The sequence below is a fragment of the Sarcophilus harrisii genome, chromosome 2 (genome assembly GCF_902635505.1).
Source record: "Sarcophilus harrisii chromosome 2, mSarHar1.11, whole genome shotgun sequence".
Classification (NCBI taxonomy): domain Eukaryota; kingdom Metazoa; phylum Chordata; class Mammalia; order Dasyuromorphia; family Dasyuridae; genus Sarcophilus; species Sarcophilus harrisii.
The window spans coordinates 39,336,548-39,363,351 of NC_045427.1; the positions used below are offsets into that span (position 1 = coordinate 39,336,548).

At 38.2% G+C, this 26,804-nt stretch overlaps 1 protein-coding gene across 1 annotated transcript in view; it reads right to left on the reverse strand.

The window, feature by feature from the left end:
- The window catches only part of GLG1 (golgi glycoprotein 1), a 145,321-nt gene extending 118,732 nt beyond the window's left edge, over window positions 1-26,589 (reverse strand). Inside the window, exon 1 of the mRNA XM_031949991.1 lies at window positions 26,126-26,589. Coding sequence (XP_031805851.1) covers window positions 26,126-26,545 — 420 coding nt within the window. The 5' untranslated portion in view covers window positions 26,546-26,589. The remainder of the gene's footprint in view (window positions 1-26,125) is intronic.
- Between the last annotated feature and the right edge of the window lie 215 nt (window positions 26,590-26,804).

Below are 26,804 nucleotides of genomic sequence, written 5' to 3' on the forward strand. Positions count from 1 at the left end.
TCAGATTTGAACTCAGGTCCTCTTGATTTCAGGGGTGGTGTGCCACTAGGCACACCAATGATCAGACAAAAAAAAAATGTTCATAATTGCAGTCTTTTAAAATGCTGGAAACCCGAAATGTGAGGGTTGGAGGAGATCAAGTTAAATGGAATCCACAGGTCCACTGTGCTATCTAGCTGCTCCAACAATTTTCTTAAAAAGCTACTATCCTTTATCTCTCAGATTTGTGGAGGAGGAAGGAATTTGTGACCAAAGAAAAACTAGAGATCATTATTGATCACAAAATAGAAAATTATATTGTTACAAAGTTTTTGTACAAACAAAACAAATGCAGACAAGATTAGAAGGGAAGCAACAAACTGGGAAAACATTTTTACATCCAAAAGTTCTGATAAAGGCCTCATTTATAAAATATATAGAGAACTGACTCAAATTTATAAGAATTCAAAGCCATTCTGCAGCTGATAAATGATCAAAGGATATGAACAGACAATTTTCAGATGAATTAATTGAAACTATTTCTAGCCATATGAAAAGATGATCAAAATCACTACTGATCAGAGAAATGCAAATTAAGACAACTCTGAGATACTGCATATCTCTCAGATTGGTTAAGATGACAGAAAAAGATAATGAATGTTGGAGGGAATGTGGGAAAACTGAGACACTGATACATTGTTGGTGGAATTGTTGACAGATCCAGCCATTCTGGAGAGCAGTTTGGAACTATGTTCAAAAAGCAAACTGTGCATACCCTTTGACCCAGCAGTGTTTCCACTGGGGCTATATCCCAAAAAGATCATAAAAAAGAGAAAAGGATCCACGTGTGCAAAAATGTTTATGGCAGCTCTTTTTGTAGTGGCAAGGAACTAGAAACTGAATGGATGCCCATCAGTTGGAGGACGGCTAAATAAAGTATGGTATATGAATGGAATATTACTGCTCTATAAGAAACGATTAGCAGGATGATTTAGAGAGGCCTGGAGAGACTTATGTGAACTGCTGCTAAGTGAAGTGAGTAGAACCAAGAGAACACTGTACATTGTTAACAACAAAATTATGTGATAGTCAACTGTGATGTGTAATATTCTCTTGTTGGAGTTTTCTTGGAGTCTCTGGAAGCAACCTTCCTTTCAGGTCAGTAATTACCACAAGTGCAGCCAGGAATTAAAGTCCAAATCCTTTATTGTCTCTTTCCAAGTCTTGTCTCCTTTCCTGGGGTCCAGTTAGCTTTCTTATAGTCCAGATCCTTTATTATCTCCTTCCTGAGGCTGGGCAGCTTTCTGTAGAGCCTTTCTGTCTGGCCTTGGTTCCGAGAGCTTGAGCTCCCGCCTGCCTGAATCTCCCCGAATTCCAAGGGTTTGTGCTTCAGCCTCCAGCCACAACAAAAGTGGAAGATGAAATGAATTTGTCTCAGTCTTGGAGAGCTTCTAGTGCCCTTGTCCTTTCTGGCCCTGAGAGCTTCTCCCTTACATGCTGTACACTGAGTACAAACCAATCATATCACTAGGAAACCATTATTTCTTGTAGGATTAAATCGATGCTAAACCAGATTTAACCATTGTCTCCTCAATTCCACTTAGTACCTCCTTTCAAGTTCTGCCCCATAACATCTCCTTGTAGGATTAAAGAAATCATACTGAACCATGATAAATTAGATAACTATCGTCTCTATCAATTCCACTGACTTCGTACTTTAGTACCTTGTAAGAATTCTTAAAGTTCAGAGTTTTGGCCCACAACAGTGATGGACTTGGCTCTTTTCAACAATGAGGCGATTTCAGGCCAATTCCAATAGATTTGTGATGGAGAGAGCCATCTGCACCCTGGAAGAGGACTATGGGGACTGAATGTGGATCATGACATCGAATTTTCACTTTTTTGGTTGTTTGCCGTTTTTGTTTTTTTCCTTTTTGATCTGATTTTTCTTGTGCAGCATGATAAACGCGGAAATATGTATAGAAGAATTGCACATATTTAACCTGTATGGTATTGCCTGCTGTCTAGGGAAAGGGGTGGAGGGAAGTGAGAGAGGGAGAAAAATTTGGAACATAAAGATTTTGCAAAGGTATTCGAATGTTGAGTCTTTGCATATACCATGATAATAAAAAGCTATTTCAAAAAAAGTAAAAGTTCTGCCATTACTCAGATTTTTTCCACAACAAAATGACTGAAGGTAATTCCTAAAGACTTGTGATGGAAAGTGCCATACACATCTGGAAAAAGAACTATGGAGCTAAAATGTGTATAAAAACAGTATTTTTCACCTTAAAAAGGTTGTTTACTATATATTTTTAAAATCTTGTGGTTTTTTTCCCCTTTTGAGCTGATTTTTTTTTGTGCAGCATGACAAATATTGAAATATATTTAGAAGAACTGTACATGTTTAATCTATATAGGATTGCTTGTTGTCTTGAGGGAGGGAAGAGGAAAGGAAGAAAAATGTGGAACACAGGGTTCTGCAAACAATGTTGAAAACTATCTTTGCATTTATTTGGAAAAATGAAATACTATTAAAATAAAAGAGAAAAGAAAAGACAAGGCCAAACTGCCCCCACCAAAGTGGGACAGTGTTTGGCTAAGCAGGCCGTCCCCTCTTCTACATCAGCTCCCACTGATCAAATTCATCTAACTTGAATTTTATGTAAGACAAGAACTGTCTGCATGGATAGCATCTCACAAACCTTAAAGTGCTGTGTAAATGTCATAAGTGACAAATCACCTGTGGATTCCATTTAACTTGATCTCCTACAACCTTCACATTTCGGGTTTCCAGCATTTTAAAAGACTGCAATTATGAACATTTTTTTTGTCTGATCATCCTAAACAGGGTTCCCTGGCCCTCACCTCAAAGCCTCCTTACAACCATCTCCTCTTTCTTCCCTAATGGAGAAGGAGACCTCACCATCTACACAAACACCTGCCGTGCAGGAGGGGTGCAGCGTAATAAGTATGAACACAGACTCTAATACTGAACAATTTCAACAGTGGGGAAGGATGCTGATCTGGGCATTTCATTGGCTTGGTGCAGGCCAGGCATCTCCCTAAAGAAATAAAGGGGAAGATTCTTTATCTCTTTGGACCTTTCTACATTTCAATAACTGCCTGTCAACAGAATCTGTTTCCTTTGAAATCCTGTGGGGTTCAGAGCAGATAAAACCACGATTCTAAGCAGGGGTCCACAGGCTTCACCCCACTGCCAGAGAAGGCCATCAGACCAAACTGTGAAAAACACTTCCCCTAACCTCTCTCCCCTTCTGGTACTACAGCAGCCTCTGACCCTCTTCTCTTCAGCTTTGTTTTCTGTCAATTCTCTCTCCTGGTTTGCCTCCCAGGCTAGATCTTCACCCAGGTCACTGCCCCCAAGACTCTGCCTGGGACCCTCTTCTCCCTCTAAGCGATTTCTCCGGGTGATCTCATCAGCTTCCCTGGATTCCACTACCATATCTATGCTAATGATTCTCACAAGGAAAAACTCTAACTTCTAGTCTCTCATTTTCTACTGGACATTTTGAACGGCTTGTTTCATAGACATATAACAACATTAACCAGACTAAACTCATCTCTCACACAAAACCTTCTCATCTTCACTTCCCTATTACTGTCCAGAGTACAACTATCATCCCAGTAACTCAGGATGACAAATGTGGTCGTCCTTGATTTCTCACTCTCTCACAGCCCATGTCCAATATCCCTCTTTGATGGCAACTGTGATAGTATTTAAACTCTATGAAAGAAATAACAGCTCTGGAGCCAGGTTATTTGTAGACAATAATAACCACAGCCATAACTTCTGAATTAAGAGAGGCTAACAACCACTTCCTAGGATTCATTCTAGTGTCTGACTAGTAGGCATCTTTCTTAAGTATAAGAAACAAAAAGAAAATAATCTCCAGAGTACAGAAATCTTCTAAAACTACCTAACAATAGTCTTTTCATCCTTAATTCCAACATGTTGTATTCTCCTATGGAGGTGCCTGTCAATGGCCCAGTAAAGACAAAGATCAACTCTTTATACTTCCTCTTCTAAATTACCAAGTAGGATTTCTTCTTTAGGCTGGAAATGCTTATAATAATAAAAAGGAAAGCATCCAAAATAAACCTCCAGTAATTAAAAAATATCATCTTTGGAGATGCTGGCAAAAGTAAAGGATAGAAAAAACATAGATATCTACATATAGTCAGTTAAGAATGAGCTACTTGACATATCTGGTCACAAAAAACTACTAAACTATAAAATAAACTTGCTATATGTTCTAAATGTACATAATCCTCAATTTCAACAGTAAGGTGCCAATTGTTATTTTCTAAAACAAAGTCAATTAACTTGATATTGAATACCATTTAATGAAACAAGTAAAAATACAATGCAAGTGGGGGGGGGGGGAGGGAGAGGAAGGTAATAATTAACCCTGCTTTGCAAATAAGAAATAATAGTATTATAGAATGTGCTGCTCTACATTCTCAAGAGGGTGGAAAGTGGAACTGAAGTCTTTTAGTAGACCAAGTTATGTTAAAAGAAAATTGCAGCTTCCCTGAAATTTTACTCTTTGGATAGGATTTAATTTTTTAATAGCTGATTTTATGCCCATAATTTTTTAATAGCTGATTTTATGTCCATATGGAAAGCATACATACATGATCCAGTTATTGAAAAGACACTCGATATATCCCCACTGCATCTTAGCTACTTTTAAATAGGAGTTGAATGAGATCTAACAGGGTAAAGATGAAGTCTTACATTTGAGTTAAAGAAATTGGCTTCCAAAGTACAAAATTGGGAATCTGGGTTAGGCAATGATTTGTGGAAAAGACTCACTAGGAGCCAACAGCACACAATGGCAGTCAAGGAAGCATAGTGATCTTGGGTACCATTTAGAGAGGCCTGAAATCCAATCTATTGTTCTAAATGCATTATACACTAATTTACTTGCTTCTCCCTTATACAGGACATTTCCTCCCATATTTGTGCATTTTGCTATCTACCCCCAAAATCTAAAGACACATCTCAGCTTCCTTCCAAGCTTCTCCCATGAGGAGCACTACCTCCAACATGGAGCTTCACCCAATACTTCACCTTGTACTTTGTGCATACTCAATATGTATTTTTAGGTCGTTGTAAGGCAAGCCTGATATATCAGATGGACAGTTTAGAGTGACATCTGAATGCCCAAAGACAGTTTGTATTTTCTTTCTAATGCCCACATCAATTTACCTTCACAGGTAGAGGCTGCCTGGAACTCGCCTAGCCCTCCACTGCATCTGCATGACATTCCCCTCCCTTCAAACACAGTGTTAGCTACCACACCAAAGTAGTCCTATTCTCAACCACCAAATGATGTCTGCACAGACCATCCACCAGCTCACAAAAACCAGTTTACTTAGCCTCAGGCTGCTCAGCAAGGACACAGAATTGACTCGGATGTTGGAATCCCTACAAAGTATTAAGTCATTAGAATTGATAAAGACAATAATTATCTAATTTAGCATGGTTCATTATGATTGATCTAATCCTACAAGGAGATGTTATGGACTAGAACTTGAAACAAGGTACTAAGTGGAATTGATGGAAGCAATGCTTGTGTTTGCACCTTTAAGAGTTTACACATTAGAGGTCACACAGAGTTCACAAGTATGGGAGATACACAAAGTTAACTTTGTAACTTCCCATAATCCCACTCTCGGAGGAGGAGTCAACCTTTTGAGAAAGCATAAAAACAGCTTCAGTCAGTCAGACAGTCAGAGGCAGTTCAGAAGAAGCCACGGAATCCGAGTTGAGCTAGAGTCATTAGTTACTTTGGAAGATTGACAGAGTGAGAGTTCAGTTCCGGAGACTGAGAAGTTAATCTGCAGTCAGGCAGAACCAAGATTCAGAGAGAGGCTGAAGCTAGCTAGCAACAAGAGCTCTGGAATCAAAGAAAGCTAACTGGGCTATTTTGGGAGAAACAATAAAGAACTACTTTTAACACCTGGCTGCATTTGGGGTGATTATTACTCTGAACTGAAAAGAAAACACAGTTTCTTTCTCTCTTCTTTCCCTTCCCTCAGATGATAACCTAGTCAGATGGACAGGAGAGAGACAAGGAAAGAAAAAACTTGGTACAGATGATTTGAGATCTGACGGGTAAAAGAAGTGTCAGATTAGGATATGCAGGAAGACAGGTAGATGCAGTTTTGAAGGGTAATAATTCCTTAAACCATGTGTATCTATCTGTTTGTATGCCAGAAAGCATGACTTCTTGGAGACATCCTGTAATGATCAAATTGAGAAAAACAACATTCTTTTGACTTTTATTTAATTATCAGGCAAAAAGGAATAAATATTCAAAAGGCTGGGTAACTGAAAGCCTCACTAGGTAAAGGAATATCGGGGCCACTGTCTCACAATTGTCAGTTTATATGGGTATTTTTCTGTGCCCATATCTGAACCTGTGTGTTTGAAATTGTAAAGTATGGAGCTTAGAAAGAAAAACTTCGCTGGCAAATCTATGTGTCTTGTTAACTTATCTTTTCCTGGGATAAAGAATGTAAACTAGCCAGAGAAACTATAAGCTTTCAAAAAGATTCTTCCTTTTCCTTTACATTCTTGAATTATGGCTAGGTTCAGGAAGTATGGAGGAAAAAAAAGGAAGAAGGAAATATTTTCTCTCAGACTACATAATGTTTTTACATCATAAACAAATTAAAAATTGAACGGTTTTTAGAATTTGTCTTAAGAGAATTAGGAACCATTCTCTCTTTCCCCCATGCCAGATTTTTAACTAGAGAAAGAGGTCATCCCATCATTGATTATAAAGAAGGAGTAGAGGTTGGGGACTAGTCAATAGTTTCAAAGTGAAGAAAAAAAACCTAGAACTATCACTTAGAAACTGCCTGCTTATTATTAATTCTTTTCACACACAAAAAAGAAAAGGAAATTGAAAATGAAATTTTTAAATTTAAAAAGAAAACAGAATTGTCTCATATTGCTAAGAATAGCTAAATCTTTCACAGTTGATCATCATATGATATTGTTGTTACTGGGTACAATATTCTCCTGGTTCTGCTCACTTCACTATGTATCTATCAGTTTACATACATTTTTCCAGTTTTCCAAAATCATATTGTTCATCATTTCTTGTAGTATGAAAGTTTTTTTTATTATTATTACCTCATACTATGACTTATTCAACCATTCACCAAGTGATGGACACCACCCCCTCAGTATCCAATTCTTTGCTACCACAAGAGCTGCTATAAATATTTTTGTACAAAAAGGTCCTTTTCCTTTTTTAAAAGCCTCTTTGGGATATAGACCTAGTAGTGATACTTCTGGGTCAAATAGTATGAAGAGTTTTATAGCTCTTTGCGCATATCTTCAAATTGCTCTCCAGAATGGGTGGAATCAGTTCACAATTCCACCAATAGTGCACTAGTGTCCCTACTTTCCCACATCCTCTGCAACATTTATTATTTTCCTTATTTGTCATATTAGCCAATCTAACAAGTGAGTTGTTTCAATATGTATTTTTCTAATTAACAGTGATTTAAAGCATTTTCACATATGATGAGAGAAGGGATTTGAAATCTAAGAATCTAAGTCAGACCAAGAACTCTGTATTTATAGATTCTACTTATACTGTTAAAGAAACTCATGGGATGCTAATTATCTATTGAACCCAAAACACTAAAACAGCTGAAATGGAGGAGAATTGAATGAGAGGGCTGGAAAAATCTTTCTAAATGACTACATTCCAATTTGGTCGTTTCTGTTAATAATTATAACTTACATCTACGTAGAACTTTTAAGATTTGTAAAGCACTCTGAATATACTCTGATCCTCACAATAATCCTGGGAGATAAGCGCTATTATTATCCCTACTTTACATATGAGGAAATTGGGGTCAAGTGAAGTTAAATAACATCAGGAAACAACCAAAAAATAAATGGTTTGATTAGAAGCATTACGGGGAGTCTTGCAAACTAAAGTTAAATGCTGATCAATTTAAAAATCATTTTTAAATTGGTGTGTCTTGAAATGAGAAATTTTGCTTTAAATCATGAGTCTCCTACCCATTTCTATAATAGATTATATGTGACTTGAATTTTAAGAACTATTCTTATTTCCTCCCTTAGGAAAAAAAAGGCTTATTTAAGGGAACAAAAGGAACAAAGTCAAACCTTCCTAAAAACTCTCAAACTGTAATAATTCAAAAAAAAAAAAATCTGCCAAATAGGGGCATTACTGAAGGATGTGACTCAGTAAGGACTGGAAAAAATTTTGAGAGAAAGAAAAATTGGCAATTACTATGTGGGGAAAGGACCTTGTAAAAATCCTTTCATTTGTAAACTTACTTATTTCTTGAAACTATCTTGCTTAGGCAAGATTACATTTCTTATCACCTCAAAAAAAGAGCTTGTTAGAGTTGTGAAATTCTTAAACAATGAAAACAGGGAATTTATATGTTTGTTTATGCTATATACAAGTAATTCCTAATGAATGATCTTTATACCAGGATGAGTTTAAAGTTGGGGAGAAGAAAAACAAGTGAAGGATGTTCAGTGAAATTCTTTATATGAGCATGAGTCCTAGTTAAATTTTATTGCTTATTGCAATACCATGGGAGTATAAATAATCTTATCAAATCCTCAGCTGTGATTTGTGAAACTTATTATGTGAGATAAAATCTCTTAGGACATTTTCCTAAGTTTTGAATTCAGATCTGATAGTCACAGAGAGTGAAATGTGATCGTGAACTCTTGCAAATATGGGATGTTTGTATATGGGGAAATACTGAGGGGACAATTTTGGCATGGGCAAAGATAGGATGCCCTTGACTTAGCTTCCCCATTGTATTATTTCCTATTGAACAGGAATGCTTCCCACCTGATTAATCCTGAGCCTGCCAATAAAGTAGTGGAATTGTTATTTCATGATAGGTTGTCAACTGTGACTTGTACCTAAAATCCAACCAGAAATCCTGGTATACATGTACTTAATTATTCTGTGCCTTTAGACTTAGGCTTGGAGGACCAGGATGATGCTGTTATAATCATATTCCTGCTTCTTTCTTTTTATAACAAATTTCAATACTTTAGGGAGCTGGTCAGTAGAAGCTATGAGTACCATGTTATTATATAAAATGTTACTGTCATCAGCTTGAATGTCATTCCATATCCCAAAAAACTAAATTAAATTAGTGCCTGGGCTTGTCATCTACTTGTTAATACTTATATTGTCATGCATAAGATTTAGTCCTTGAAGTATCACATTCTTTCAGAATGCTATGGGAATAACTGAACAAATATAGGCATCTATTAATTTGTGAGGTTTAAGTCAGAAACTTCTGTTTTATTTTAAGAAATAGAATTTCATTGCAATCAGACATCTCTGTATATAATTGGGAACTAATTTACTTAGTGTATCTACATAAACCCCTTTCCCAGGTCTTTTGTTACAACTAAATCCAGATTCTTCTAATTAATTTGTATAATCAATAAACCAATGAGTACAAAGAATTTACTTGCAAAGAGTGTTGCTACTTATATTTTCATATACAGAATTAGATCCTTAATAGCAACTAGTCATCCTAAAGGAATCAGAATTAATTGGGAGTGAAAAATTTTGAGAAAGCAACAAGATCATACTATCATATATGTCAAAAATAAATAATCCCAATGGGGTACATTAAAAAATCCAAAATCTCTGAAGTTTCAAGTGAACAATGGGTTCTTAATTTGAAGTTGCTGTTATAGATCATTTCAGAATTTCAAGGTTTGAGTCAGTTTTCACCACATGAACTACTTACTGATAAAATAAAATTTGTATTGAGATGTTTTTGTAAAGGAACATCTAAGGATCTCTACAAGTAATTTGGAACCAGAAAAGCAAATCTGCTGCAGAACTGCCTGAGAACAAGACGTATCCCAGAATGCCCAAGAGAAGATGTTTCTATATACCAGACAATTACAAGGAACATCTGGGATCCAAGATGAAATATGATGATTAAATAAACATTGGGAGAGAGTTACTAAAATATTAAAAATAAATGTTAGTTGATGTTGATGGTCATTTAATTACTTTGGCTATTTGTTTCATTGTTATCTATATAGTAAATTTTCTCAGTTATCTTGGTATCATGTACATTTTCCCTCTAAAATTAAGTCTTTAACCCTTTTTATAGTGGCAACAAACTGGACACTGAGTGAATACCCATCAGTTGGGGAATGGCTGAATAAGTTATGGTATATGAATGTTATGGAGTATTATTGTTCTATAAGAAATGATCAACAGGATGATTTCAGAGAGGCCTGGAGAGACTTATATGAACTGATGCTAAGTGAAAGGAGCAGCATCAGGAGATCATTGTACACGACAACATCAATATACAATGACCAATTCTGATGAGCATGACTCTTTCCAACAATGAGATAATTCAAGCCAGTTTCAATGGTCTTGTGATGGAGAAAGCCATCTGCACTCAGAGAGAGGACTAGTGTGTGATCACAACATAATACTTTAACCTTTTTTTTGTTATTTGCTTGCATTTTGTTTTCATTCTCATTTTTTTCCTTTTTGATCTGATTTTTCTTGTGCAGCATATTTATAGAAATATGTATAGAAGGATTGCACATGTTTAACTTCTACTGGATTATTTGCAGTCTAGGGAAATGGAGAAGTGGAGAGGGAGAAAAATATGGAACACAAGGCTTTGCAAGGGTGAATGTTGAAAACTTTTTTGCATGTATTTTGAAAATAAAAAGCTATTACTTAAAAATATTTAAAAATAAAATAAAATTAGTCCTTGGGTTTAGATATTCTTACTATGAATTGTAGTATGATTAATCAATCCTGTTCCTGCATAGACATGTGACAGATTTCTCAATGACAAAAAAAGAGAAAATTGAGAAAATCAACAGAACTGATTCCATTTTTGTAATTGATTCTGTTCTTTATCACCTCTAATATGTTGAAAATTGCCCAAGCCATGTTTCTTTATCTCAGAACCTAATTCTGATATGTAATGAGTTAAGTTCAAAAATTCAGTTCTCTTACTAATCACCAGATGCCACCGATTCTTTCTTCACCTTCTTTGAGGTAGGATGATTGTTAACTATTGTATTAATTCTCTTGTTGGAGGTTTTCCTATTTGCATTTATACTGTGGTTGGGAATCATGGCTCCAATGTAAATCACTGTTGAGCTCCTCTATTCCCTCTATATTAGAATCACTCAGTGAAACCTAAACATACCAGAAACAATGTATGAAGAGGTCATGGAGTGTATGGTGGAAGCAAGAATGTGACTTCGAGCATCATAGTTAATGTAAACAACTAAGGCAGCTCCATCCCACAGAAAAATATGCAAGTGACCCTGGGCCATCCCTGGCACTGTGCCTTCTTCGTTCCCTTTCTATATACTACCTGGCCTGGTCTAAAGGTGGTAGAGATACACTGCTGCTCTCCTGCCACCAAGGACCAGTCTCATGAAGCAGCTCCCATCTGCAAAACTAGATTAGATGGCTACTGAAAGTGACCTTCTAACTGAAATTTTGTCCTAGGAACCAACCACTACAAATAGTTTTTTACATAGTACTTTAAGATTCATAAAGTGCTCTGCATTAAGTTCTCTCTCATCTGATCTTCACAACTTGATTTAAAAAAAAAAAGGGGGGGGGGAGAGAAACAGACTAAAACTAAAATAGCTGCAGATATAAACCAGACATAAAAGAATACTGTATCCATTACACACTTTTACACACACACACACCTGTATAGAGAGTAATATTTGGTAGATGTGACATATGCATTACATTAACAATTTTCATATGTACATGTGATATCTATATATAATACATACATGTATGTTATTGCATAAACATATATTAGTACAAATATAATGTGCATATACAAATATATATGTATATCATACATGTGTGTGAATATATTATGTATGTGTGTTAATACACACACCATATAAACTGTTAGCAAAAACACTTTGTATTTCAAGGAAATCTGAATTAATCCTAATAAGTCACATGTATAAGTAATATATCATGTTTTTTTTAAAAAAAAAAAGTGGCAAATTTTGCTAACTACTTTCTTCCTAGAAAGTTTCAGAGACTTGAAAATAAATTTTGTAATTACTAAAGTACACATCAACTGAGAAAACAATATAATACTGATAAATCTAGGAACATTTCTGTTTCCATAAGCAGAGGAAGTTACAAATGGGAGAACTACATATGGAACTATCCGATTTCTCATCATTTAGGTGTGGAACATCGGGCTAAGCACTGGGGAAGAACATTTTTTTAAAAGTAGAATTTTATTTTCAAACTAATACTAGTATAGCATCTTTTAACCTAAAAAGCAATTTCCTTGTTACTACAAACATGTCAACATTCAAATTGCCATGCTGATGAAAATACAATGAATTCTTTTGAAGAAGATATTTGCCATCAAAAAGTGTTTCACAAGTCTAGTCTACTCAACAATGACCTTATTTGTGATGCGCTCTTGGCATAGTATTTATTTACAGTATTAGAATTTCCTATAAAATGTCAAAGTGTAATTAGTAAAATGACTTTTATTATGTTATATTGGATATTTTTCATTATTGGAAACAGGCTTAGTCTTTGAGCAGTTAAGATGTAAGCAACAATAAAATTCTACCTTCCTCTGTAAATAATGTTGCTAATTCAAGTTTTCTTACCAATGGTGAGAAAGGGGAACTAAAATTCTAGAGGATATTTCAATTCATTGCCTAACCTGCCCCTTCATTTAGGCATGGTCCTTAACAATTCTCAAAGTTAAACTACTCCATATCTCACTTTAAAGATATAAATGGAAATATAAAAATTCTCATCACTATCTCCTATACATGTCACAGTAGTTAAAACAGTTAAAGAATTCATATTCTCTCTCTCTTTCTCCATAGAAGGACAAGGAAATGGGCAAAATTATGATTCCTTAAAAGTATACTTCAGTGATTACTATTGTGGGGAAAAGTCAATCATTTTAAGCATCATTCAAACCCAAAATAAAAGAGGATCAACTACACAAAAAAAAAAAAAAAAAAAAGAGAGGAGTCAAAAATGAGGAAAAAAAAACACACACAAAAGAAACCCACAGTCACAGGAACAAACTACTCCAGTCAAACATTCTAATTAATCCTCAGAAAACAAGCAAAGGCTTTCAAAGGAACTTAGCAGTTGAAGGGGTTTGTCGTGATTTCTCTAGGTATAGCATAGACTTTTTGAAGTAGTAACAACAGTTTAAAAATGATCAGCTTTCTTTTTAAGCTGCTAACGGTTGCTTTTGAAGGAAAAAATAAAAATGCTTATTGCTGGCTAGACAACAAGACTTTTCGGGAAAACTACTATGATTTTTATATTTTTCATCCTACAGCGGGCACATAGATGCCATTCATATCTTCTGTTCCTCGACCAATAAAATTATATTTATTTCTACAAATTATCCAATCTTAAAATATAGTTAAAGATAATAATATGGGTTGGTTGAACTTGAACATCTTGTAGAATATAAAAACTGTTCTACTTTCTACATCTTAGCTCTGAACCTGCCTCCTGCCTGTAAATAGAAATGAAGGTTTTGCTGTTGAACTAATAGTAGAAGCTAAATTTAAACGGAGAGAGGAGGGCAGGAAGGAATCTGAAACACAGAAGAAAAATAACACTTCAGAAATTTGCTTTAGTTTCTCTCTGGAGGATATTCCAACTCTTTTCCTAATACTCCCAAATTTAAGCTATCCAATCTCATGTGTCACCTTTGGATGTCATTGTAATTAAAACATGGAGTTAAGGATTCATATATTCTCTCTCTTCCCCCAATCTGATACTCAATCAGATTCCTACATTTGAAAGAATTAAGACTAATGAAGTATGGTGTATGAGATTAAATGTGGGGATGGAGACAAGTATTTATAAGAGTAAATAATAGTCTAAATCCAGAATTTACTCTCAGTACTGCCAAATACAGTCACTGTATAGAGTATTTTTCTATTAAAAAAGAATGGCTCAATCTGCAGTTGGGGCATTCTAAAATGATAGATAAAATGACAAAAAGCACCAATAAAATACTTGGTAGTTTTACTGTAAAAGTTTACTGTAAATGCCTGTTAGCATTACACTAAATTTAAGTTATAGAAAAATCTTTTAAGATAATTTGAAAACAAAATTCTAAAAAAGAAATTCCTAATCCAAGTAGAACAATCTAAGTTTTTCTAAATTAAATACAAAAATCCCCATCTAACAGAAAAAAAGAAAATGTTGCATAGGCAATGAAAGAACTTTGGTACTGGAAGAGTCCATTTGGAAACAGAATCCCAGAAATTCTTATGCAAATCTACTCATCACTACAACCTAACAACATAATAATGAGCTAATATATCAAAATGTTTTTGTAAACCCTTAAGTGTTATATAAATTATTACTGTTGTAAATGAATAATCACATGAAAAAGTGAGAAAGGAAAGCTGAAATTAATGACGACAACAACAACAAAAAAAGATTAAAAAAAAAATCCAGAGGGGAAAAACAATGTTTTGTTGATGGAACCCTCTTGGAAAGAAAGGAAAGCCAAAAGCAGTGTGTTTCTCTCTCTCTGTGTCTCTTAAATAAGATGAATGTGTCAAGAACTCACAGACCCAGAACTCACAAAAATTTTGGCAACTTCTCATTTCATCATCTGAGAAATGTAAAAAGAACCTGAGATAGGAGCGGGATTGTTTTGTGTTTTTTTTTTTTTTTAATTTATTTAATAGCCTTTTATTTACAGGTTATATGCATGGGTAACTTTACAGCATTAACAATTGCCAAACCTCTTGTTCCAATTTTTCACCTCTTACCCCCCCCCCCACCCCTCCCCTAGATGGCAGGATGACCAGTAGATGTTAAATACATTAAAATATAAATTAGATACATAATAAGTATACATGACCAAAACATTATTTTGCTGTATAAAAAGAATCAGACTCTGAAATATGTACAATTAGCTTGTGAAGGAAATCAAAAATGCAGGTGGGCATAAATATAGGGATTGGGAATTCAATGTAATGGCTTTTAGTCATCTCCCAGAGTTCTTTCTCTGGGCATAGCTGGTTCAGTTCATTACTGCTCCACTGGAAATGATTTGGTTGATCTCATTGCTGAGGATGGCCAGGTCCATCAGAACTGGTCATCATATAGTATTGTTGTTGAAGTATATAATGATGATCTGGTCCTGCTCATTTCACTCAGCATCAGTTCGTGTAAGTCTAGGAGCGGGATTGTGACAGTGGAAAAAGAAAATAGTCTCCTTGGAGTTCAGAAGGCTTAGTTTAAGTATGGCCTCAACATATGCTACATGTGACTGAGCAAGTCTATCTAAGAATACACACTGCAGAGGTGTGCATGAATGAGAAAGCATGCTTTCTATGTATCAAGCACTATAATTCCAAATTCAAAACCTTATCCCAAGGAGCTGACATTTTAATAAGAGAAAACCTCACATAATAAGGAAGTGGTGACTTTGGAAGGGTATTTTGGTTTGGAAAATTACAAAAATGGTGAGTGGAGCTATAGGAGGATAAACTGACATACCCTTTTCCAGGAATACTTTATCTGATTATAATTCCAAAATCGAAACCACAGCCAGTATGTGTCAAAAAAACAGCATGACATCGTGGATACCAAGCCTGCCTCAAAGCTAGAAGATCTGGTTCTTTAAATCAACTTCTTTTCCCTTTGGAAAAGGTCTCTCTTCTAACCTTTGGCTTGTATAAATGGTTGTTGCGTGTCTATGGTTGAGAAACCAAATGATGTAGCCTCAAGAGCCAGAAATCCCCAGACACAAGGCCCAGCCCTCCCTCACTTGAATCTTCGCATGTCACAGCTTCATCTCCCTGATATCATGGTTCTCTTTGAATACAAAGGACCAACAACAACTAAAGTTATATAGGAATTTTTCCCCTTAAGTTTGAAATTTATATAGTACAGTTTAATAGGCCCCACTTCCTGACTCTATAGGGTTAAACTACTACATAGGCTCAGAATATTGGAAAGGAGAGGAATTCTCCTGCCATGTACAAAGAGCTCAGAAAGTAATAGGAAGTTTTTAAAATTAAAAATTTTAAATCTGGACAGTTAAGTAAAATTTAAAACTAAAGATAACTTTAAAACTAAGTACAATCACATTCTATTATATGTATAACCAGTGCTTCCTTTTTAAATTTCTCATAGTAAACAAGAATAATATTTTAGATAACTATTGGCTGAAATTAACAGCTAGATTTAAACACACTGGGAATTTATTGACCCAAATAAAAGATAAACATGTCTCAATTTTGGGTTGCCTAAGTGTTTTACTTCTCACTCCTGCACAATAAATCAGAATGCAATAATTTTCTATCAACAAATACTATATCTAGATTATTCAGTAGGCTTATGGACTTGCCTATTAAATCATACCTAAAATTCTCCAACAATCGTATTCAGGGTCTTCTTAAGTCTTGGTCTTTTCACAGACTCAAACTCTACTTCATTCAGTTCAGTTTCTTAATCTTTGTATGCAGACCTGGAGACTTACATGAACTGATACTAAGTGAAATGAGTAGAATCAGGAGATTATTGTATATGGAAACAAGATTATGGGATGATCAATTCTGATGGACATGACTCTCATCAGCAATGAGTTGATTCAGGTCAGTTCCAATGGTTTTGTGATGAGAGTCATCTGCATCCTGAAAGAGAAGACTGGGAACTGAATGTGGACAACATAGTACTTTCACTCATTTTGTTGTTTGCCTGCATTTTTGGTTTTTTTTCACATTTTTTTTTCCTTTTTGATCTTGTTTTTCTTGTGTAGCATGATATCCGGAAATGCACATGTTTAATATATATTGTTTTACTTGCTATCTGGGGGAGGGAGTGGGAGGAAGGCAGGGAGAAAAACTGGAACACAGAATTTTATAGAGGTACATGCTGAAAATTATCCATGTATGTATTTTGAAAATAAAAAGCTTTAATTTAAAAAAAAAAAAGAGTGCAAAGCGTTCTAATCTAATGACTAGGAACTATAATTACTGCTTTCCTTAATCACCAAGTATACTATATTCTCATTTCCCTGTGTCTCTGTTCATGTTCATGTGTTGGTTTGAACCAACCTGTAGAAATCTTACATTTGGGGCACTCACAATTCCTTTCCTCTATCACAAACTGGTCACTGCCCCACCTGCCATAATCTCTAGTCCCAACAACTAGTTCCTTCCAGTTAATAAGAATCAGATCCACAATCAATCAATAATAAATCACTAAATGTTTATTAAGTACTTACTATGTGCCAGGCATTGAGCTAAACATGATAAACACAAAAAAGAAGCAAAGTTAAGAAGTTCTCGAGGAATTCACAACCCAACAGGGAGAAAAAATACAAAAAAAAAAAAAAAAATATATATATATATATATATATATACACACACAAAGCAAGCTATCCAGAGGACAGAAAGGAAATAATTATCAGAGGAAAGGCATTAGAATGAAGAGGTTGAGAAAGGTTTCCAGTAAAAGATGAGATTTTAGTTGGGACTAAATTCACCTCAAATGTTCATATGAACTATTTGTGGTCCGACCCACAGGGCATGTAGAATGCAGAGCATTCCATGCTTATAACAGTATGATAGAGTGGTGTCATTTAGGTCCTCTTCAAGGACAATCACCACCACCAGCTGGAACCTAAAGGAAGCCAGGGAGGTCAGTGGATGTTGAGGAGAGTATTCCAGACCTGGGCTACAGCTGAAGGAAAACGTCCAGGCCTAAGAGATGTAATAATGTCTTGCTCCTGGAACAACCAGGACACCAGTAACACTGGATCTAAGAGTACCTCTGGCAAGGAAGGAGGAACAGAAGAAGGGAACAAGATTTTCAAGGATTCTGAGAGCCAAACGGCATTTTTTTTTTTTATTTGATCCCACAGGGGACAAGAAATGCCTAGTGTTTATTGAACAGAGGAGTGACATGGTCAGACCTGAGCTTTAGGAAAGTCACTTTGGGAGCTAAAGGAAGGATCACTAAACAAGTCAAGAAATGATTAGCTACTCAACTTTTAATAGAGAAAGAGCTCCAGCAGATGTCTAGATAAATGAAGTTATTTGTTCAAGCTTATGATCTGTTTTCCAAACTTGTCTATATCCTGTTTCTTCCCCAGTGACCTGTACATAGTTAGGTTCCAATGAGTCCAGACTCAAAGCCAAATACTCCTCCTCACCAAGACCCCTTGCCGCCACTGCCCCACCGCCCAAAAATCAGTTATGTTATTGATTAACAAAAAACCTTTTTGTGCTTAGGTTATGAAATGTCAGCACTAGCAAACGAAAAAAATCAAGTAGTCCAATAGCCAGCTTTCTTTGACAGTTGAGACCACAGGGTTAGAGGCAATTACTGGCAGCCATAATGGGTAGCATCGGCACAGTGGATAGAACAAGGGCCTGTGGGACCCTGGACAAGTCACTTCACCCTGCCTGCCTCAGTTTCCTCATCTATAAAATGAGCTGGAGAAGGAAATGGACAATAGCTTCAGTATCCCGGAGCCACAACTGAAAAGGCCAAACAATAATAGCAGCAGCAGTCCCAAACAGAGCTCTGCTCACTCCCACCCAAGGCACCTCTCACTCTCATGAGAGTCCAGTTCTAAACACCTCATCTGAGGTCAGTGAAAGGCAGGGAAGGGCAGAGAATGAAGGGCCTGGCGTTCACAAGGACCAAGCACTTAAAACGAAGACTGGGGGAGAGCAGGACAGATGTGATATCCCCTGGAGGAAGGATGACACTGGCCCCAGTGAAGCTGGGCAGGAAGGGCTCAGCTCTGCCCTGGTCTGACTAGTCCCCTGCTTCCAGGTTCTCTCTCCCTCACCCAGCCATTTCCAGGACCGAGTTCAGGCTCCTTTACCACCTGTTCCCTCCCTCCCACTGCCCAGCCCTCTCCTCTGCTGCCCACATTCAACTTCCTTTCTCCCCAGGCAGGAATGTATTTCTGCCTCCTGCTTTCCTTCAAAACTTCAATTGTACCCCCTTCAGGAGACCTCTCGTCATTCTTCCCCATCCTCCACCCTACTCCTTCCTTCTCCACCCAGGTATCTCCTTCCACTGGCAGAAGATAAGCTCCTTGAAAGCAGAAAGCTGGGAAGCAATTTTTACAACCAGAGCTTTTGATAAAGGTCTCATTTCTCAAATATATAGAGAACTGTGTAAAATTTATAAGAATACAAGTCATTCCCCAATTGAGGAATGGTCAAAGGATATGAATAGGCAGTTTTCAGATGAACAAATTAATAAAACTATGTTCATATGAAAAATGCTCTAAATCACTACTGAATAGAGAAATGCAAATAACTTTGAGTTTACCATGTTTCTCCTTTTGTTCTGATTCTTTTACACATATTGAAAGTAGAAATATATTTAACACGATTGTATACATGTATAACAACCTCTATCAGATTACTGTTTTTAGGGAGAGAAAAAAATCTGGAACTCACTATCTTATAAAAATAAATGTTAAAAACTATTTTTACTTAAAATTGGAAAAAAAAATAAAATGCTATAAAGTGCAAAAAGAAAAAAAGAATATGGAGCTACTTGGAGGCAGAGGCGGCTTTGTTCTTGCCTTTGTATTCTCAGTCCTGAGCAGCTCTCCCAAAATTAAACAGGCTGTTCCCACTCACTAGAGTGTCAAGTATGTGGTGATAAGAGAGGGGCCAGGGGCTAAATCTGTAGTTTCACTCACACAGGCAAATTCCAAAGGAAGAAACTCTTTCTACCAAGACATGTGGGTACCTCCTCTGCAGTGCATAATCTTAAAAAGTTGCCTGAGTAGGGACATCAAATACAAATAAAAGTAATAACTCCTAAAACCATAAATATTGTTGTATTGTGTGTGTATGTGTGTGTGTGTGTGTGTGTGTGTTTTTGTTAAACATTTCCCAATTACATTTTAACCTAGCTCCATTCTCACTGGGGAGTTATGAAAGCTTGACAAGTCTGCGACTGCAGCACAAAGGCTAATACAGATTCACAGAGGCCAGATGTATTAGGGTAAGTGGAAGCCAGGACTTTAAGAGCGCCACGTTACTTCTTTCATGCTATTGTTGGGATTGTTTTTAGGCAGCAAAAGAAATGAAATTCCACAATTTTTATGTTTAGTTTTAGATGTCAGAAAGGACTGAAATTCACATTCTAAGACACTAGGCATATAAGGAGCACCAGCCTAGTCAAGTGCACTAGCCTGGAGGCAGGAAAACCTGAATTCAAATCCCACCTCTCTGGTACTTGTAACCCTGGGGCAGGCAGCCCACCTTTGTTTAACTCAGTTTCCTCTTCTACAAATGGGGATAATAACAGCACCCACTTCCCAGGGAACTCATGAGATTTAAATGAGATATTTGTAAAATTGTTATCAGAGTACCTGGTATATAGTAAACTACAACAACGTTTGAGTTTTTTTATCTGAGGTAAAAATCACTTCCCTCTTAGAATCTCAGTATCCTCATCTACAAAAATAGAGAACAAGACCTGTAAAAACTATCTCAAAGGGTTATGTGAGGCTCGCAGATATTTATGTTGTATTTTATTTTTATGTTCTTAAACATTTCCCTTCTCTGGGGAATTCTGACTGGTTCTAAATGATGCCTTTGTTCTAACTCTCTTGGGGCCTATAAAGTGCTTTGCAAATTTTAAACTGCTATGCAAATATCAATTATGATTATTATTATGGACAGTTGTTCCTGACAAGAAGACCAGGCCAGAGAAGGATTCTCTAGTTCATGACTCAACCGTAAACAGTGCAATTTATGTGCCTCCAGCAATTGGCCTACAATGGGTCCAGCTGCTCCCCACTTCCCAGCTGTCTATCTTGTCTTCTAGCTCCCTTTGGAGAAGCAGAAGCTTAGGAAGCAGCTCTATTTTATGCAAATTAAGTAGATGTAGGAGTCTGAAAGTGCCTTTTTGTTTCGTGCACATTAATTTGTGTTCAATTCTACATGAAACAGCGGGAAAAGCCCCAGATTTGACAGGAGAGCTGGGTTCAAGTGCCATCAGTCACAAAAATCTCAGAAAAGAACTATTATTTCAAGGCAAGAGGAATATACAAACAAAAAATAGTACAGGCTCCAAAGAGTATACATTCCATTGGGGTCAGATAAAACCTATAAACAAATAAGATTGTCTGAACAGAGAAGGAGAACAATTAATCTAAAGAGAAATGGCTTTGAGAAGGAAGAGCCCAGAAAGTACAAAAAGATAGGTCTGACAAAGGCTGCTTCCTGGCATAACAGGCCTAGGAGAAACCCGTGCAAAGACAAGGAGCCAGAAAATGATCCTGTTGTAAAACCCTGCCCCACTCCTGCCCTTGCACCAGGCTGGCTCTCTCAATAGGTCTGTAAAATGGCTGTTACTTGTGCTATCTCATAACCTTAAAGTTGAATATAAAGGTGAATTGTAATCATCATAACTCAATAAATACTCTCTCTGACAATGGAATGCAGAGGCCCTGAACCTTAGCATTTACTATAGGCACAGAGAATGAACTAAAGGCCCCAGGAAAGTTAAAACAAAGGCATCACACTTGGAGCCAGTCAAAATTTCTCAGAGAAGGGAAACACAAAATACAACATAAAATAATGTTAATTTGAGGTTTTCTAAGGGCTGCAGAGATTGTTTTTTTACTTGAGTTTGATCCCCACAAAAACTCAGGGACCCAGGTACCACTATCAGCTCTATTTTTACAAATGAGGAAGCTGAAGCACAGATTAAATGACCTGTCAAGGGTCATAGAGTTAGTTATCGTGAAGCAAGATCTGAATTCAGGTCTTGTGGACTCCAGGTCTGGTGCTCCCCTATCCTCTTCGAAGAAAGGTCGAAATCTCCCTTGTCCTTCATATGGAATAGAGGGAAATTTATACTTTGCTCTTTATGATTATGCTTTAAAGAGAAGTTTTCACTTTCTAAGGCTACTAATCAGTCATCACTACCATCATTTCCTTGATTGACCTTTGGTGGATTAAACAGTTTTAAAAATATTAATCTGAGAAAATCTTTAAGACTCCCACTTAACACAAAACTTTCAAAATGGAAGCTAAGAAAAAGTCATAAACTAAACAATTCTGATCGAATATTAAGCAAAGCTTCATATTGTTCAACTAAGATGCCAAATGTCACTAGTATGCCCAATTCCACAGGCAGATTTAAATTAACCTCGGGAAAACACAGAATTTACTTCATTAGCATTAATCATTACCTTTAAGAATATTTATAATGTAAACTACAACATAAATCTTAATACCTGACTTGGGGGGAAAAAAAAAACAAAACCTGATTAAATTTAAGACTTAATCAGACACCTCAACAGAATGCTTATAACCAAAAGAAAGCAGTTTGAATTCTTTACATTTAAATATTCCATGGATTCAGCCCCTTTTTTCATAATCCTCATAATACACACACACACACAGACACACGCAGCTAAGTGGTGCAGTGGATAGAGCACCAGCCCTGAAGTCAGGAGGACCTGAGTATAAATCTAATCTCAGACACTTAACACTTCCTAGCTCTGTGACCCTGGGTAAATCATTTAACCCCAACTGCCTCAGCAACGAAAAAAGAATACATACAAACTTCCTCTAGATTCAAGTGCAAAGGAATAAAAAAGGTTCTGAGCTTTTTTGCCAAATGTTTCTATTCACAAAAAAAAAACTCTCCGACTTACACGAACTGATGCTAAGTGAAATGAGCAGGACCAGGAGATCATTATATACTTCAACAACAATACTAGATGATGACTAGTCCTGATGGATCAGGCCATCCTCAGCAACAAGATCAACCAAATCATTTCTAATGGAGCAGTAATGAACTGAACTAACTATACCCAGAAAAAGAACTCTGGGAGATGACTAAAAACCATTACATTGAATTCCCAGTCCCTATATTTATGCACACCTGCATCTTTGATTTCCTTCACAAGCTAATTGTACAATAATTCAGAGTCTGATTCTTTTTGTACAGCAAAATAATGTTTTGGTCATGTATACTTATTGTGTATCTAAGTTATATTTTAATATATTTAACATCTACTGGTCATCCTGCCAATTTAGGGGAGGGGGTGGGGGGGGGTAAGAGGTGAAAAATTGGAACAAGAGGTTTGGCAATTGTTAATGCTGTAAAGTTACCCATGTATATATCCTGTAAATTAAAGGCTATTAAATAAAAAAAAAAAAAAAAAAAAAAAAAAAAAAAGGAAAAAAAAAAAAACTCTCCATTCCACATTACATCTAAAGTATATTTCCTTAACTTAACTTTGTTGCTTCTTTCAAATATATCCATCAGAGCTGATAAATGCCAGTCACATGAAATAAGATTCCATGCTGAAGACACTAAAAGAAAACAGAAAGCAGGCTGTTCATGTTTTTTAAACTACAGCAGCTTCAATTTAGAAGACATCTATCTCCACACTATTTCATGCATCCTCATTAGTCAATCAACAGCATTTACTAAGCATCTTCTGTGTATAAAGAACTGTTCAAGACAGTCCAGTGAATCATTATAAATGAAAGCCTTATCATTAAGGCTTCCTTTGGATATAAATTTTCCAAAGGAAGCCTTAATGATCACCCCTGTAAGGGAAACAATACGAAGTCATCTCCAGTCCTTTTGTGTCCTGTTACCAAATTGAGCTAATAACCTAGCAGGGACTAGATTCCTGGCCTGGGATATTTTCTATTTAATAAAGCAGGATTTCATCTACTATGACTATTTAACAGATCCTGTAATTAGCCCCACATAAACAGCCTGCCCTCCACTAGCATGGCTAATGGGAATTATAATAGAGACTGCAGGGTTTTAAACATTCCTACTGCATTTCATGTAAAGGAGCATATAGAGTGCCGGCCTGGGAGGCCCCAAACTTCAGTTCAAACACTCCCCTCTCCCGGTCAGCAATGGGATCAAGGCCTCACACAATCCTCAAAGACTATAAAAGTTATAAACTGATTGCAATCTGCTTTAGTGGAGGAAGTTCACACATTAACAAAACCACAGGTCCTTTAGCACATTCCAGGAAAGGATGTGGGGAGGAGGAGGAAGGCAGAAAGGGTTGGCCTTCCCTATCAGCATACACCATAAAATCCTTTGATTCTGCTTAACAGCAGGAGCAAATGACACCATTAATAGATATGGAAATCACTGAATGAAGATCAGTTTGAGGAAAATCAGCTACACATCTAATTACTGAGGGAAAGAATCCTAAGAGAATACACCAGAAGATCAATGAAAATCCAAACTTCTAAAGCTGCTATAGTGAAAAAAAACTCACTCACGACAACTCTAACAAAAACAATTCAGGAAAAGTAAAAGGGGAAAAAATCATAACAAATGCCAGTTAGGAAAAGCAAATGAAAATACATATAAATGTATTCTATAAACAAGAAAGTGTTATTCAAATATAAGCTTTTCTCATTTTTACAAAATTCTAAACTTAAATTGTTGGAGAAAGACCAAATTTATCTAGGAATAAATTTCCTAATCTCCAAAACTGTTGTCTTCCTAAGTAAAAAATTGTTATCACTGTTAAAGTGAATCGGTTATTTTGTTTGTGTAGGAATCCTCCGCTCCCAAAGAAGGGAAACTCCTTCAACTAAAGTAGGTCATCAACTGATCACAACTCCAAGCGGAGCCCATTGCCCGAGGCAGAGAGAAGTTAATGACTAGCAGCATTCAGGTTTCCCAGATTCCAAGCCGGTCAGTTATCTGTTACACTCTGCTGCTTCTGACAACCTTATTACACTTTAAAAATGGTCCTTAGCCTAGAGGACAGAGTAGGAAATTAAACACCTACATTTATCCAGGATGCTTCTCTCAACAGATCAACTGCTCCAACAAACTCTAATATCCCTATTAGCTTTGCCTCCCGTAAACAATAGTTAAAACAGTCCACCACGAGAAAAGTGCTCAGTATTGACCAATTTAATTTATTGGTCCTAATTTAAGAATATCAACAATTTTCTGCCTACCCATCGTGAAGTTACCAACAGAGAACTAAAACTAAATTTGGATAGCAGAAAAACAGGCCACCCCATGATTTATAAGGGATCGATCATCAACCTCAAAGGCTAACCCCAGTTCTGTTTCATTTTCAAAAGCAGCACCAACCTGTCGTGCTTTTTGGGTTGCATACTAACAGACCTTAAAAAGGATACTTCCTACCCACCCATTCCTCCAAGAGTGAAGTTAAGAGACTGTTAGGCTGCATAATAGCCGAGACAAGTCTTCCCCTCTTGCCTTAACTGCTTGCTGTGAGATTTCTGGCAAAGGCCGCTAACCGCGGCGGGCCTCAGTTTCCCCACATGTAAAACTAGGATAACAACAACAATGCTCTGCGCAAAGGCCGCTAACCGCGGCGGGCCTCAGTTTCCCCACATGTAAAACTAGGATAACAACAACAATGCTCTGCGCAAAGGCCGCTAACCGCGGCGGGCCTCAGTTTCCCCACCAGGAAAAGCCAGAATCACAGCAGCATCCCGGGCAAAGGGGACCCCTAACCGCACACCCACGCCTCCCCTCGGAGATAGGGGCGGGGGAAAGACGAGAGGGCAGAGAAGAGGGTGATCCACGTGCACGTTAAAGCGCTTCACAAATCCGACGAGTCCTTAGCGTGGCTCCAACTCTAATCGGCGCCGGGTGTCCCGGGATCCCAGCCCGCCCCGGGCGCTCCAGGGGACCGGACTCCCCAGAGGAAGCGGTCGCCCGGCGGCGGAGTCTCCCCCACCAACAGATACAAAGTAGCGGCTTCCGCGGCTTTAAAGGGACTTCCTCGAGCTGTCAGCGGGGGAGGGGGAGGGGAGGAAACTGACAAGCCCCCAGGCGCGCGCCCGCGGGCACACAAAAGGCCGGAGGGAAGGGACCAGACTCGGCGAGATTCCGCCGGCCAGCCGCTCGTCGGCCGCCGCCCCCTCCCCCAGCCCCGAGCCCGCGCGGGGGGCCTCGGAGAGGAGGGAGCGGACGCGGGCGGGCGGGCGGCCGCAGGCGCCGGGCGGGACGGCCTGGGGTTCGCCTGGGCCTGCCCCCCGCCCGGCCCGTGCCTCTGGCTCTTCCCGCGGACTCACCTCCCGCACATCCTGCAGACACTCCAGCACGGCCAGGTTGTTGCTCCAGGTGTGCTTGGGGCACACCCGGGTCACGTCCTCCCGACACGTCTCCTCCTCCGCCAGCTTCCAGCCGCCGCTGGGCCCTCCGCCGCCCCGCCGGGCCGGCCCGGCTCCAGCCGCGAAGGGCTGCGGCGGCGGCTGCTGCTGCAGCTGAGGCTGCTGAGGCTGCTGCGGCGGCGCCTGCGGCTGCGGCTGCTGCTGGGCGTGCACCTGAGCCTGGGGCTCCACGGCCTCGCCGAAGTTCTTGAAGCTCAGCCCCGGAGGCTGGTGGAGGGCTCCCAGGTTCTGGGACTTCTGGGCCCGGACCGCCACGAGTAGAAGCAGCGGCAGAGCCGCGGACAAGGGGAACATCCTCCGTACACGTCCACACGCCGCCATCTTGAGTCCGCGGCAGCCTCGACGTACCCGGCGCCGCCACGTATTTAAATGAGGGGCGGGGCCACTGGGCGTGCGCCGCCGTCACCCCCGGCGAATGGGGAGCGGCCTAGCGGCGCAGGAGAAAGGTTACGGGGAGAAAGGGTGATGCCACATTCAAGATGGCGGCACCTAAAGAGAACCCGGAGAAGACCGTGGTCGGGTTAAGTTATTTTTCAGTAAGCCGAGGAAAGGAAGCAGAGAGGGAGCGTGCCGAGTCGAA